Genomic DNA, 11,507 nt, shown 5'->3' with positions numbered 1-11,507 from the left:
GACCAAAAATGGTACGAGTCGGTCCTGCTTAATGGGTCCATTTTATAATGGAAACACTCAAAGTACCGGTTCCACACTCACTGGAGAAACAATATCCTAGAAAATGAGACACTTGTTCTGATTTTATCTAATAATTCTAATTAAAGACCACTGGGAATGCTTTATAACGATGATTGGAGTCGGTCTTTTGGCCCAGATTGCTAACAGTCAGAGTTCTGTGATGTCCTTTGGTTTTTGTCATGTTGTGTTGTTCTTGTCAGTCACAGCGGGTTTAGGTTGTAAATCATCCACAGCGGTCTTGCTTTGTGTGCCTTTAAGGGTCTGGTTTTCAGCTCTTCTCTGCTAGGTCATCAGCTATTTTTTTTTCCAGTTTTATTGCTCCCTTGGTTTTGTCCTGTTCAAGTTCATGTATCAATCGGTTAAGTTTAAACCACCAAACCTACAGTCTCCTGCATTACCAACAGCTCACAGGAAAAACGGTTGAAGTTTCCAAATTCCCGTTTGTCATTTACAGAAGTCCTCACTTTTGACTATTTAGACTCATCTAAGCTTTGTGTAATTCAAATGTACTATTAATCAAAGAATTTGACAAAAGGACGAATGGTTTCTCTGATTTCCACGGAGGCAATTGATTGTGGAAACAGGAACACCTGCAGCTTCAGAATACATTTCCACATCCAGGAGGATTGAAAAAAGAAAAAAAAAACAGCACCTTGAGGAAATATTGCCCCACCACATGAATATGCAGGAACTTGATACCAGCAGTGTCATTACTAATGTTGCTGCCAATTACAGAGCATGTCATGACACTGTGATTCATGAATATTCATCGATGACTGATATAGACAGCAGCACTATGCAGGGACCTCTATTCTCATTTTACTGTCTCATTGTGAATGGCGAACAGGTACCTCCATCATGCCATGGAGGCACCTTCCAGCTGCAAGACAAGCTGTTCCAGGAGGCATTGCTAGTTAACAGTGTGTTATATAAAGGTGTATAAAAGTGATGAAGTGCTTCTTGGCTCTAAAGAGCAGGCTTTAAAGCATATTAAGTAGACGTTTAAGCTTGTAAAGTACGAATCCAGGAATCGAAGAGGACACCGAGTAAAAGGGGGCCTTCGGGGCTGTACAGTCCTCAGAAAGTTCGATACCTGCTGATACTTGGGTTTGAAGTTTTTCAATGGCGGTTTTATCAAAGTATTTTTGTGTCAATATCAAGAGAAGCGACAGAACTTTTCCAAATTCCTTTGAGTTTATCAGAGTTAAAAAATCACTTTTTTAATCTCAGAAAACTCATGTGAACCAACTTTTTAAGATGTTTTCATTTATTATTTCCTTCTATTTTTGCAGAAATGGGTGAATAGAGCTTGAAGTCACACTTTTTACATGCAAAGACTTACTAAAAAACATGTTTCTTTATTTTTCTCATGTTTATGGAAGAGCAGAAATGCTAAATGTGTAACATTGAGTCTATATTGATTTCTAACAGCAGCCTATTGCAAAAATACAGATTTATGATGCTAAAACTATCATTCTAGCTGACTATTGGGACTTGAAATTAACTTTACTTGCATTAAGAGACTAATGAGCATTTCTAGTGTTTGAGTGTTGCAAAATTAATAGTCAAATTAGTTTACATATATTAATATATTGACTGTCCATCATGAAGTTTGATTATTAATCTATATGTGTCTTACTGAGTAAATTAAAGGTATCCGCTGAAGTTTTTTTTTTTTGTAATGTTTTTTCAAATCAAGGGAATTTCAAATGTTTAATTTTATTATTATTATTTAAGTTAGGCATTTAAATGGCAATGTAAAGTGTACATGTGGAAAAAGTCAAACTACAATGTTCTTCCGTTGAAACATCTAGGTTTTATGTACTTAAGCAAAATTGTTGTAAGGTGGCATTTCACACAATGTTCCAGTGTGTACTTTATGCTAACAGACAGGAAGCAGATGGATGGAGGGCCATGCTGTCTCTTTCTAATTTAACCATCAGAAGATTCTGCATTAGCATTAATTCCAGAGCAGATTTGGGCTTGAATGAACAAAATAAGATGCATAATGTGATGAAAAAAAAATAAATAAAAGTGTATGAAACTTTATTGATATGTCCAGAGGTGGACTTGGCAGTTTGGGGGCCCCAGATGGAAAAAAAGAAAAAAAAATAGGGCAGCGATTGTATTAATCTTTTTATTTTGAATAACCGCTTCATTTGTCCAGAATCAATGTCAAGAATCAAAATGTTTTGATGAGGATTAAAAAGCTGAAATGATATAAAAAAATCCATGAGGCAGATGTAAATACATGAAATACAGCAATTTTTAGGATACAAATGAAATGATTGGAATTAAACGTATGAATTGTATTTATGAACCAGATTAGTGGACATGATGGCAGGTTAGGCACTGCTTCCCTTGCCTCTCCTGACCGCACGTCCCTGCTTGAAACGTATTTCTACAAGGAAATGAAAGTTGCAGAGGCGATCCCAAAACCTGCACCTTCCCAAAGTAATTTTTACCCATAAAGTCGACATCAAAACCGCTTGATTGGGGGGAAAACCACCCAATGTGGGAAAACTGAATTCTTCTGAATTCTTGACTAGAATATTCCATTACTGCAGAGCGACGGGGAGGACAAAACCCTTTCACATGATCAATCTTAGGCCATTTCAGTGATTTGGAATGAACTGATAACTTTGGCCGATCGTGGTGCAGCGGTAGGGCGGTCGACTTCTGATCGGGAAATTGTAGGTTCGATTCTTGCCTTGCCCACCCATGTGTTGAAGTGTCCTTGGGCAAGACACTGAACCCCCCTGGTGGAAGGTTGGTGCGTGAATGTTTGAATGGGTCTGTGACTGTAAAGCACTTTGGGCCTTTAAAGAAGATAGAAAAGTGTTATACAAGGATACGCTATTTAACATTTTATAAAGGAATAAAATTTGTAAGTTCCTCACAAAAAAACCAAAACAAAACACGTTTTCTTACACTCGGTTGGCTTTTACAGCAAACGCTAACAACAAAACTAAAGCACATATAATCCAGTTAACAAATTACAGAAATAGACTTCATTAAGGACTGCATCAACAAGCAAGACTTTGAGTTTGATTGATTGATTGATTGATTGATTGATTGATTGATTGATTGATTGATTGATTGATTGATTGATTGATTGATTGATTGATTGATCGAGACTGAGTTTTGGAAGCTCCGAGTTTACATACTAAGTACAAGAAGCGGACAGTCAAAAAGACAGGTTAGAATACAAAGACTTCATGGACCCATAATCCTTAGAGTCACCCATGGTTTTGGGGTAGGAGCCCATAAGTACCCTAGCCAAAACGTAAGTTGACTGGAGTTTAGTTCCTCAACCTCAACATTGTTCTGCAACAGGATGGAGTGGGATAAAGTGAGTTTACCCTTCTAAAAATACAACAGTTATATTACAAAAAAGTTAGAACATTAAAAAAAATGAAGATTGAATTTTTAACATTGGAGTTAAAGGAAATTGCTCCCTCCTGAAACCAGCCTCAAGTGGCCGTTCGAGGTACTGCAACACAGTAGTTCAGAGTTGACATCAAATGCAGGACTAGTGGAAGTTGAGCAAGAAAAGACAAGAAAACTGTAAATTCACCAAATAAAAAAGGAAATCATTGTCCGTTGGGTAGCCTATGTTATTTAACTATATCAAAAAATAAGAGAATTTCAGGATGGAGCTCCTGTTTCACCAAAAGCACCACCTTTTTTTTTTTAATGAATGTCAATTAACTGCGCCTATAAATGGGAGGTTAATTATACACCAGAAGAATGGCCAATTAAACTGTTAATTGTGTTTTCATTTCCTTTTTAAATGAGCACCAGCAAAGCACGTGACAAGCAGTGTCCTCTCATATGACTGTTTGGTGACATATTTTTTTAGTGGGGGGAGGGGGGTATCTGAGAACGAATTTAAACATAAAAATAAATAAATGTATAAATAAATAAATAAAAAGGTTTATCTTGTGTGTGTCTGCTTTAACCCGGTTTAATATGCGAGTCATATAAGTCACATAAAAATGACTGGGCGCGCTAAAGGGGGGAGGATTGATGAGGAGGGTTTGGTTAATTAAAAGTTTAATTGTAATTGGAGGGCTGTTTGATGTATGGCTGGTGAACAATAGTGTCCTCTAGAGGTGAGTGCAGTCGTGGTGTAGTTGTTTCTTTCACCCCCCCATTCTTCACCCCCCCCTCTCCCGCACAGTTGTGCGCCATGAGCCCGGCGTCCTCTCACTGATGTCTGCTGCGCTTTGTACATACAGCGGCGTTACGCACACGTGGGTCTCCACGCATGCACTTTGTGTCTCTGCCGGGCTCCTCTGCGCAGGTCAGTGCATCTACAAAGATTTGGGTTAACTTGCTGCAAGGTGTTGGTGTAAGATTACACTGAGATCAGCCGTTTCATCGCTGCGGAACAATAAGGCCAGCAGAACATTTTGGCGACTGCGTCAACTTGAGCGTTTTTCTGCGTCACTCCATTCTGCCCGCTCCTATCGCGCTTCCCTCCCCGGGGACTAAATTGGGTCCCCCATGACAACTGGCTTCAGGCCCACTAATTATCCTCCCTTCCTTCTCCTGCGAAGCTCACCGGCGCTATGAATAGGCAGCCCACCTCGAGGACCCCACCCCAACTGAAATCTAAATTTGGACAATTGAAATACAGAAATCCTGTCAGAAGATAACAAAGAATAATATTGACCCCCCCGCTTCATTAGGCCCGTTTCACAGAGCTCCCTGTGACATAACTGTGCCTTGATCCATCTTTTTATTTTTCACTAACTCAAATACAGGGAAACAGATGTTAATTATCTGGGAGATTTTGATGTCATTTTGTTAATTTTTCTCAAATTCTGAAATTTCATCAGACTTTTCCCCTAACTTAAATGCAATACAATCAACACACAAACATAGTTGGTCCAAAATAATCAGAGCGCGCGCTCAGGTGTATGTGAGGTGACTTTAGGTGGCTTCTCCCACTTCTGCATCTCTGCTCATTTCCATGTGGGAAGCAGCATAGATGGCATACCACAGGACCGACATACTCACCGGGAAAAATAAAAAAAATTGGGGCTTAAGAAAAGCACCCCAGCGGATTGGTCGATGTCTGTGTCGACGCAGATGACGTCGCGCAGCCAAACACGTGGGCCACGGCTTCCAGAGCTCACATAAACAAAGCCACATTGGCAGCCTGGATAGTTTGACGCTCGCGTTGCTGTCAGTGAGAGGAGACGTTCGCCTGCCCGCCTGGCGCTGCTGCTGCTGCTGCACCGGTGCTCATGATTGGGAGCTTTTACTAAAATTGATGAATTCCACCTTCATGCTTATCGGATGGACCGACTGCACTGATCCTGATGTGAAAGAGGTAAGATTTGCGCATCTGCTTCTCTGTCTGTCAGCGCGCGTGACTCGGATCTCCCTCTTTGATCGTGACAATATGAGAACAATTTAAGCAGAAATGAAACAAAACTTAACATCTAAGAAAGTTTTCTTGCAATGTTTGCGTTTTATAATTTTATTTTTCAGCTTGTGGCATTTTGGATAAGTTTTCACTCGTGCGCAAAGTTAGTGCCACGCGAAACATGAGGCACTTTAAAACAATAAGAATAAGAAAAAGTTTTTATTTGTTTTAAATTAACGGGACTTTTATTGATTTAGTGAATAAACACTTTTAGAATTTATAAATTTAAAGCGTTTTAACGTTTTAGTTTAAGCGCAAATGCGCACGATAGTCAAACTTTTCGGATTCTTTCTTTGGGCCTCGCACATTTTAAATTGAGTAAATGTCAAAAGTGTGTGTTTTTATTAGAGGAAGATCCAGATTAGAGACGATCTCTTCAGTCCCGGCACCCACACAACTCCTGGCATAATCCATTTCAAGTGTCCCTGGAAAACTTTCAGAAGACTTGAGGTAGGATGTGGATATTTTAATACATCTTTTATTATTTTTGTTTTATTGTGAAGATGTGGATTTGTTTTTCCGCATTAATCTAAAACTGCTGTCGCTTGGATTTGCAGCCATGCCCTGCGTTCAGGCTCAGTATGGATCATCACCTCAAGGAGCCAGTCCTGCTTCCCAGAGCTACAGCTACCACACCGCAGGAGAGTACAGCTGCGACTTCCTAACACCCGAGTTTGTAAAGTTTAGCATGGACTTGACCAACACCGAGATCACAGCCACCACTTCTCTGCCGAGTTTCAGCACATTCATGGACAACTATAACACCGGTTACGACGTGAAACCGCCCTGTCTGTATCAGATGCCCCACTCTGGAGAGCAATCCTCCATCAAGGTGGAGGACGTCCAGATGCACAGCTACCATCAGCAGAGCCACCTGCCGCCTCAGTCGGAGGAAATGCTCGCTCACGCTGGGCCCATGTACTTCAAGCCCTCCTCGCCTCACGCCCCGAGTACACCCAACTTCCAAGTTCAGCCTAATCACATGTGGGAGGACCCTGGCTCCCTCCACAGTTTCCACCAGAACTATGTTGCGGCCACTTCTCACATGATAGAGCAGCGCAAGACTCCGGTGTCGAGACTTTCGCTGTTCTCCTTCAAGCAGTCCCCGCCTGGCACGCCTGTCTCCAGCTGCCAAATGCGCTTTGACGGGCCGCTGCACGTCTCCATGACGCACGACAACCCGGGTGCGCACCGTGGCCTGGATGGTCAGAGCTTTGCCGTGCCCAGCGCCATAAGGAAACAGGCCGGTCTGGCTTTCCCCCACTCCCTGCAGCTCAGCCACGGGCACCAGCTGGTGGACAGCCAAGTGCCGTCGCCCCCGTCCCGAGGATCTCCGTCAAACGAGGGTCTGTGTGCGGTCTGTGGAGACAACGCAGCCTGCCAGCATTATGGAGTGAGAACCTGCGAGGGCTGCAAAGGATTTTTCAAGGTGGGCTGACGTGAAAAGCGACTCTTTCTGTATTTTATTACTTGAGGGATAGACTTCTGTGCGTAAAAGAGGCCGCAATTCTGTAGAGGAAAAAATAATGTCACTTAATAGAATCCTCTTTTCATTATGAGCTTTTCCAAACATCATTAAATAGGAGCTATAAGAGTGCGCACGAAACAGCTGCGTGACACTCATTCCTGTTCACACAAAGCTGGCCTCAGAGGAACAACTTAAATATGACAGATCACGGAAGAGCGCTAGCTGTTCAATTCCCTCTTGTTGATTCGTGCGCGTCAGTCCCAAACATGTGATAAAGTTCTGATATGACTTTTTTTAGATTTTATTTTAGGAGATTTCTATTGGGTAACATTTTCCCCTTTCTTTTTCTTTCTTTTCTCCAGCGCACGGTTCAGAAAAATGCCAAATACGTGTGTTTAGCGAATAAAAACTGTCCTGTTGACAAACGCCGAAGAAATCGTTGTCAGTTCTGCCGTTTCCAGAAGTGCCTTGTGGTCGGCATGGTAAGAGAAGGTACGTCCAAATCACCCCTGAAGAGGTTTCCAAAGCGTGCGTAAAAGCAAATGTTCGCGCAGATTGATCAGCAGACAGCGTGTGTGGATCATGTCCGTTTTCTCCTCCATGCAGTTGTCCGAACGGATAATTTAAAAGGACGACGAGGGCGCCTGCCATCCAAACCCAAAAGTCCTCAGGAGCCCTCCCCACCTTCGCCGCCGGTGAGCCTCATAAGCGCACTTGTTAGGGCCCATGTGGACTCCAATCCCTCCATGTCTGCGCTGGATTATTCAAGAGTAAGACAAACATGTTCGGAAATAAATCTCACTCAGACAACAGCTAAGAGACAGGAAGAAAAAGCAAATAATGATTTAAAGCTTTTATTAATTCTGCTAGACTTCTGAACTGACAGTTTTTATGAACATTTTTAAACTTTGTCGAGCTTTTAATGCAGCACATTTTTAAGCTAGTAACTTTGAAATGCAGAATTTAATAAGAAAGAAGACATGAATTTCATAGTGAGTCACTCTGTCTTGGAAATGGCCATTTGCAATTTCACGGATTATATATTTTAAAGGACCTCATTAAGGCGCTGTTTAAATTAAATTCCAGTTCCAGGCAAACCCTGACTACCAAATGACTGGAGACAACACTCAGCACATCCAGCAGTTCTACGACCTCCTGACGGGCTCCATGGAGATCATCCGGGGCTGGGCGGAGAAGATTCCCGGTTTCTCTGATCTACCGAAGCAAGATCAAGATCTCCTCTTTGAATCCGCCTTCCTGGAGCTGTTCGTCCTGCGGCTGGCATACAGGTGAGAGGAAGAAAAGGTGATCCCGAATCAGCATTTCCTCCTTTAAGCTTCATTGCTTTTTTCGGCTTTATTAGCTGCCCAATAATTAGACGCATCTTAAATCCCCTTTTATTGCCAAATCTAATTAAGGGATTTTTTTTAATTGCAGGTCGAATCCAGTGGAAGGGAAACTTATTTTTTGCAATGGAGTGGTGTTACACAGACTGCAGTGCGTCCGCGGGTTTGGAGAGTGGGTGGACGCAATCGTGGAGTTTTCTTCTAACTTGCAGAGCTTGAATATAGACATCTCAGCGTTCTCCTGCATCGCAGCTCTAGCGATGGTAACAGGTGCGTAAACGCAGCGGCGCGTAAAGGAGCTCCATGCGCAAAAAAAGTACAACATTCCTCATGTTTGCTCTTTTTCCTTTATTTCCAGAACGGCACGGGCTTAAGGAACCTAAGAGAGTGGAGGACCTCCAAAACAAGATAGTGAACTGCCTCAAAGATCAAGTAACGTTTAATAGCGGTGGCTTGAATCGCCCCAACTACCTGTCAAAACTCCTGGGGAAGCTCCCCGAACTGCGCACGCTCTGCACCCAAGGTCTGCAGCGTATCTTTTACCTAAAGCTGGAAGACCTAGTCCCCCCGCCAGCAATAATTGACAAACTTTTCCTCGACACCCTACCTTTCTGAGTTTTACGCACTGGCCAAACCTCAAAGAACTTCCAAAAAGACTGAGACAGACTTATCAGATTACTGTTTCTAATTTTTTTATCCTGTTTTTTTTTTATTTTATTTTGCAAGCTATTAGAACAACTTTAATGATTTAGGCAACAACAAAAGTAACAGAAGAGACTGAGTTTAAACGCTTTAGGCCTTTTTATTTATTTTTTGGTTCTATTTTTATTTAGATGAACTTATCTCTTTCATGTTTATTGAACGTCGGCTCTGCTGAATCACTCGGTTGTAATATATGCCATTTATATAAACAGTATATATAAAAGTACACGCACACAAACCCTGTATATTATAGAAAATGGGCGCATCGGTTTATAATCTGTGTACAAAGTTTGTTATAATGAAAAGCTTTTTTTTTTTTTTTTTTTTTGGACTCGTGCCTATGTGTTTCTGACAGGATCCCAAAAATCCAGATAAGACAACGCATGTTCCACTTTCTGATTTTTCTTTTTTTCTTCTTTTATAGGCACTTGCTGAGGTGATGTCTATATATAATATATACCGGACACTATGTAGTCTGCTAGATTTGATACAGATTCGTAGTTATGGCACTCCTTTTCTGTATGATGCATATGTGAAAAAAATATTTCATCTGTATAGAAAATGAGGGACCCATGGTGTTTGTAAAACTGTCACAGACATTCCTTGTTTGTATGTGCTGTAAGTATTGTTGCTGTTGAATATAAACGTTTCTATATATTTATTATTTCTATTGCCAAAAGCTACACTAAGCATGGTGCAATTTAAACGATTCCATCCAAGTTCATGCTGAGCACGTTGTCTATGTTTTTATGTCTTATAAACGTCTAGCTAGTTATGATTTAATACCTTTGGAAGTGGCAACAAAATAATAATAATATTTCATCTTTATGAAGAGCTTCATGAGTGTATGATACAGCAGGCCCACACCGTGTCATTTGTGTAACGCATTCGGTGCCCGATTCGAAAACTTTAGAGATAAAGAAATATTTAATGTTTACAAATAAAACGTTTAACTTTCAATCTCTTGCCAAATACTTTCTCTGAAAATTGATATAATTGTTTCTTTCTTCACAACTTTTTAATTAAAACTTTGCGTTTTTCGAAGCGCTTTTATTTTGAAAAACAAATTAAATCATTTTCTGTTGATAAAATAAATAAAATTTTAAATAAGAAAGATATTTTTTCTTCTTATTTGTAATTTTTTTTCCCGTTTAGATGAATATGTGCTTTATCAGCGCGCGCATAAAACGTGCGCTTCTGGCCGTATACGCCTACATTCAGCAGCTATTTCTGCTCTCTAAATTACTTTTTAATACGACTGTAATTTAGAGAATAACCTGCAAGCGTTTTTGTCATCTTTGCCAATTTCCCGACTGTTTCAATCGGCACCAAAATTACATTTTTTTTCTATCTGAAAATGTTTTTTCTTCTTTTAATCTCTTTATCTAAAGTAAAGGAAGTAGTCGCAACGGCCTATACAGAAGTTAATTAAAGTCGATTTTTATTTAAATATAATACTGGTTACATTACTGTGAGGAATTTTTGGAGAGTGACTTAAATAAGTTGCGATTCAGATATTTTAGATAATTTTGTGAAGTGCGCAAAGGAGGGACTTGTTTGTTTCCAAGTTGTCAGTTTGCTGAGATCAAGAGTGAATATTTACAACCCACAAACAGACGCGAGGCAAACCAATCAGCTTAAATGTGAATTTTAATTGCGCAGCTTGCATTCGGTGTCAAAGCCCTCAGACTGTCGGCGGAATTAGATTTAAGTGATAAGTTGATGCTTCAAAAAGTTTTCTTTTTAAAGAAAACACAAGAACATGTTTTTTAACTGCAGCCTCTGTTTGGATGATAGTGAGAGTTTGACTGTAAACGGAGTCTCTTTGCTCACAATCTCAATGTGCGTTCCCTTTTACGCACCGGTTTAATGCGCTCTCTTTAATCTCTGCTTCTTGAAAACGCAGCTACACTTCAATCATCCTTTTTTTTCCAGGTCTGCATCTCTCGTGTAAGCGCAAAGGTAAAAGTCAGCGCAGATTGCCCAAACAGAAGTGAGGCAGGACCGCTGTCACAAAGCCTTTCCTTTAGACTGGCAGAGGAGAGAAGTGACGCCAAGCTCTGAGGCATGTCTGGGACTTATCCACATTTACCGCACGATCAAGATGAAGGGAACAGCCTATTTTGAGAGATATTAGCAGCAGGCAATAAATTGTCTAAATGATTAGATCGTGACTGGAAAGTGCTAATTCCAAGGCAAATTGGGATTACATTCAGAAGCAGTTTGCTGACATTTAGCAGATCTGTTGAAAGGGTGCAGTACAATGTCACAAGTTTCCTCTGTTGACTCTAAGTACAGTTAGGCTTTAAGCATGGCTCATACTGTTATTTCTGATCATACTTCTATATGCTGGACTTTCACAGAGAGCCTGTCAGCAGAAATCTGAAGGCAGAGGAGTGTTTTCTCCAGGTCTGGTCCTCTGCTCGTGTCCGTACAGGGAACAAGAACAAAAGGCAGCCACTCAAAGTGGCCATTTTCCAAGAACGGAGTCTGT

General features: G+C 40.8%; 1 protein-coding gene across 2 annotated transcripts; it reads left to right on the top strand.

The window, feature by feature from the left end:
- The first annotated feature begins 3,778 nt into the window (after nt 1-3,778).
- Nucleotides 3,779-9,973, top strand: nr4a2a (nuclear receptor subfamily 4, group A, member 2a). 2 transcript variants are annotated; one of them, XM_024285886.2, is made up of 8 exons: nt 3,779-5,401; nt 5,846-5,947; nt 6,055-6,926; nt 7,328-7,457; nt 7,572-7,735; nt 8,052-8,254; nt 8,403-8,581; nt 8,670-9,973. In XM_024285886.2, the coding sequence occupies exons 3-8, from the start codon at nt 6,057-6,059 to the stop codon at nt 8,924-8,926; spliced, it is 1,803 nt and encodes a 600-aa protein (XP_024141654.1). In that variant the 5' UTR covers nt 3,779-5,401; nt 5,846-5,947; nt 6,055-6,056; the 3' UTR covers nt 8,927-9,973. The 2 variants fall into 2 exon arrangements, with proteins under 2 accessions (XP_024141654.1, XP_024141655.1); XM_024285887.2 differs by having other exon boundaries at nt 5,830-5,947.
- Nucleotides 9,974-11,507: the final 1,534 nt, after the last annotated feature.

The sequence above is a fragment of the Oryzias melastigma genome, linkage group LG21 (genome assembly GCF_002922805.2).
Source record: "Oryzias melastigma strain HK-1 linkage group LG21, ASM292280v2, whole genome shotgun sequence".
Classification (NCBI taxonomy): Eukaryota; Metazoa; Chordata; class Actinopteri; order Beloniformes; family Adrianichthyidae; genus Oryzias; species Oryzias melastigma.
This window is presented reverse-complemented; position numbering and strand designations above follow the sequence as displayed.

Excerpts from the sequence above, each read along its gene's own strand:
- nr4a2a (XM_024285886.2), top strand. The coding sequence starts at position 6,057 with ATGCCCTGCGTTCAGGCTCAGTATGGATCATCACCTCAAGGAGCCAGT. Across the intron at positions 7,458-7,571 it reads GGTCGGCATGGTAAGAGAAG|TTGTCCGAACGGATAATTTA; the intron begins GTACGTCCAAAT and ends TCCTCCATGCAG. Across the intron at positions 8,582-8,669 it reads AGCTCTAGCGATGGTAACAG|AACGGCACGGGCTTAAGGAA; the intron begins GTGCGTAAACGC and ends CTTTATTTCCAG.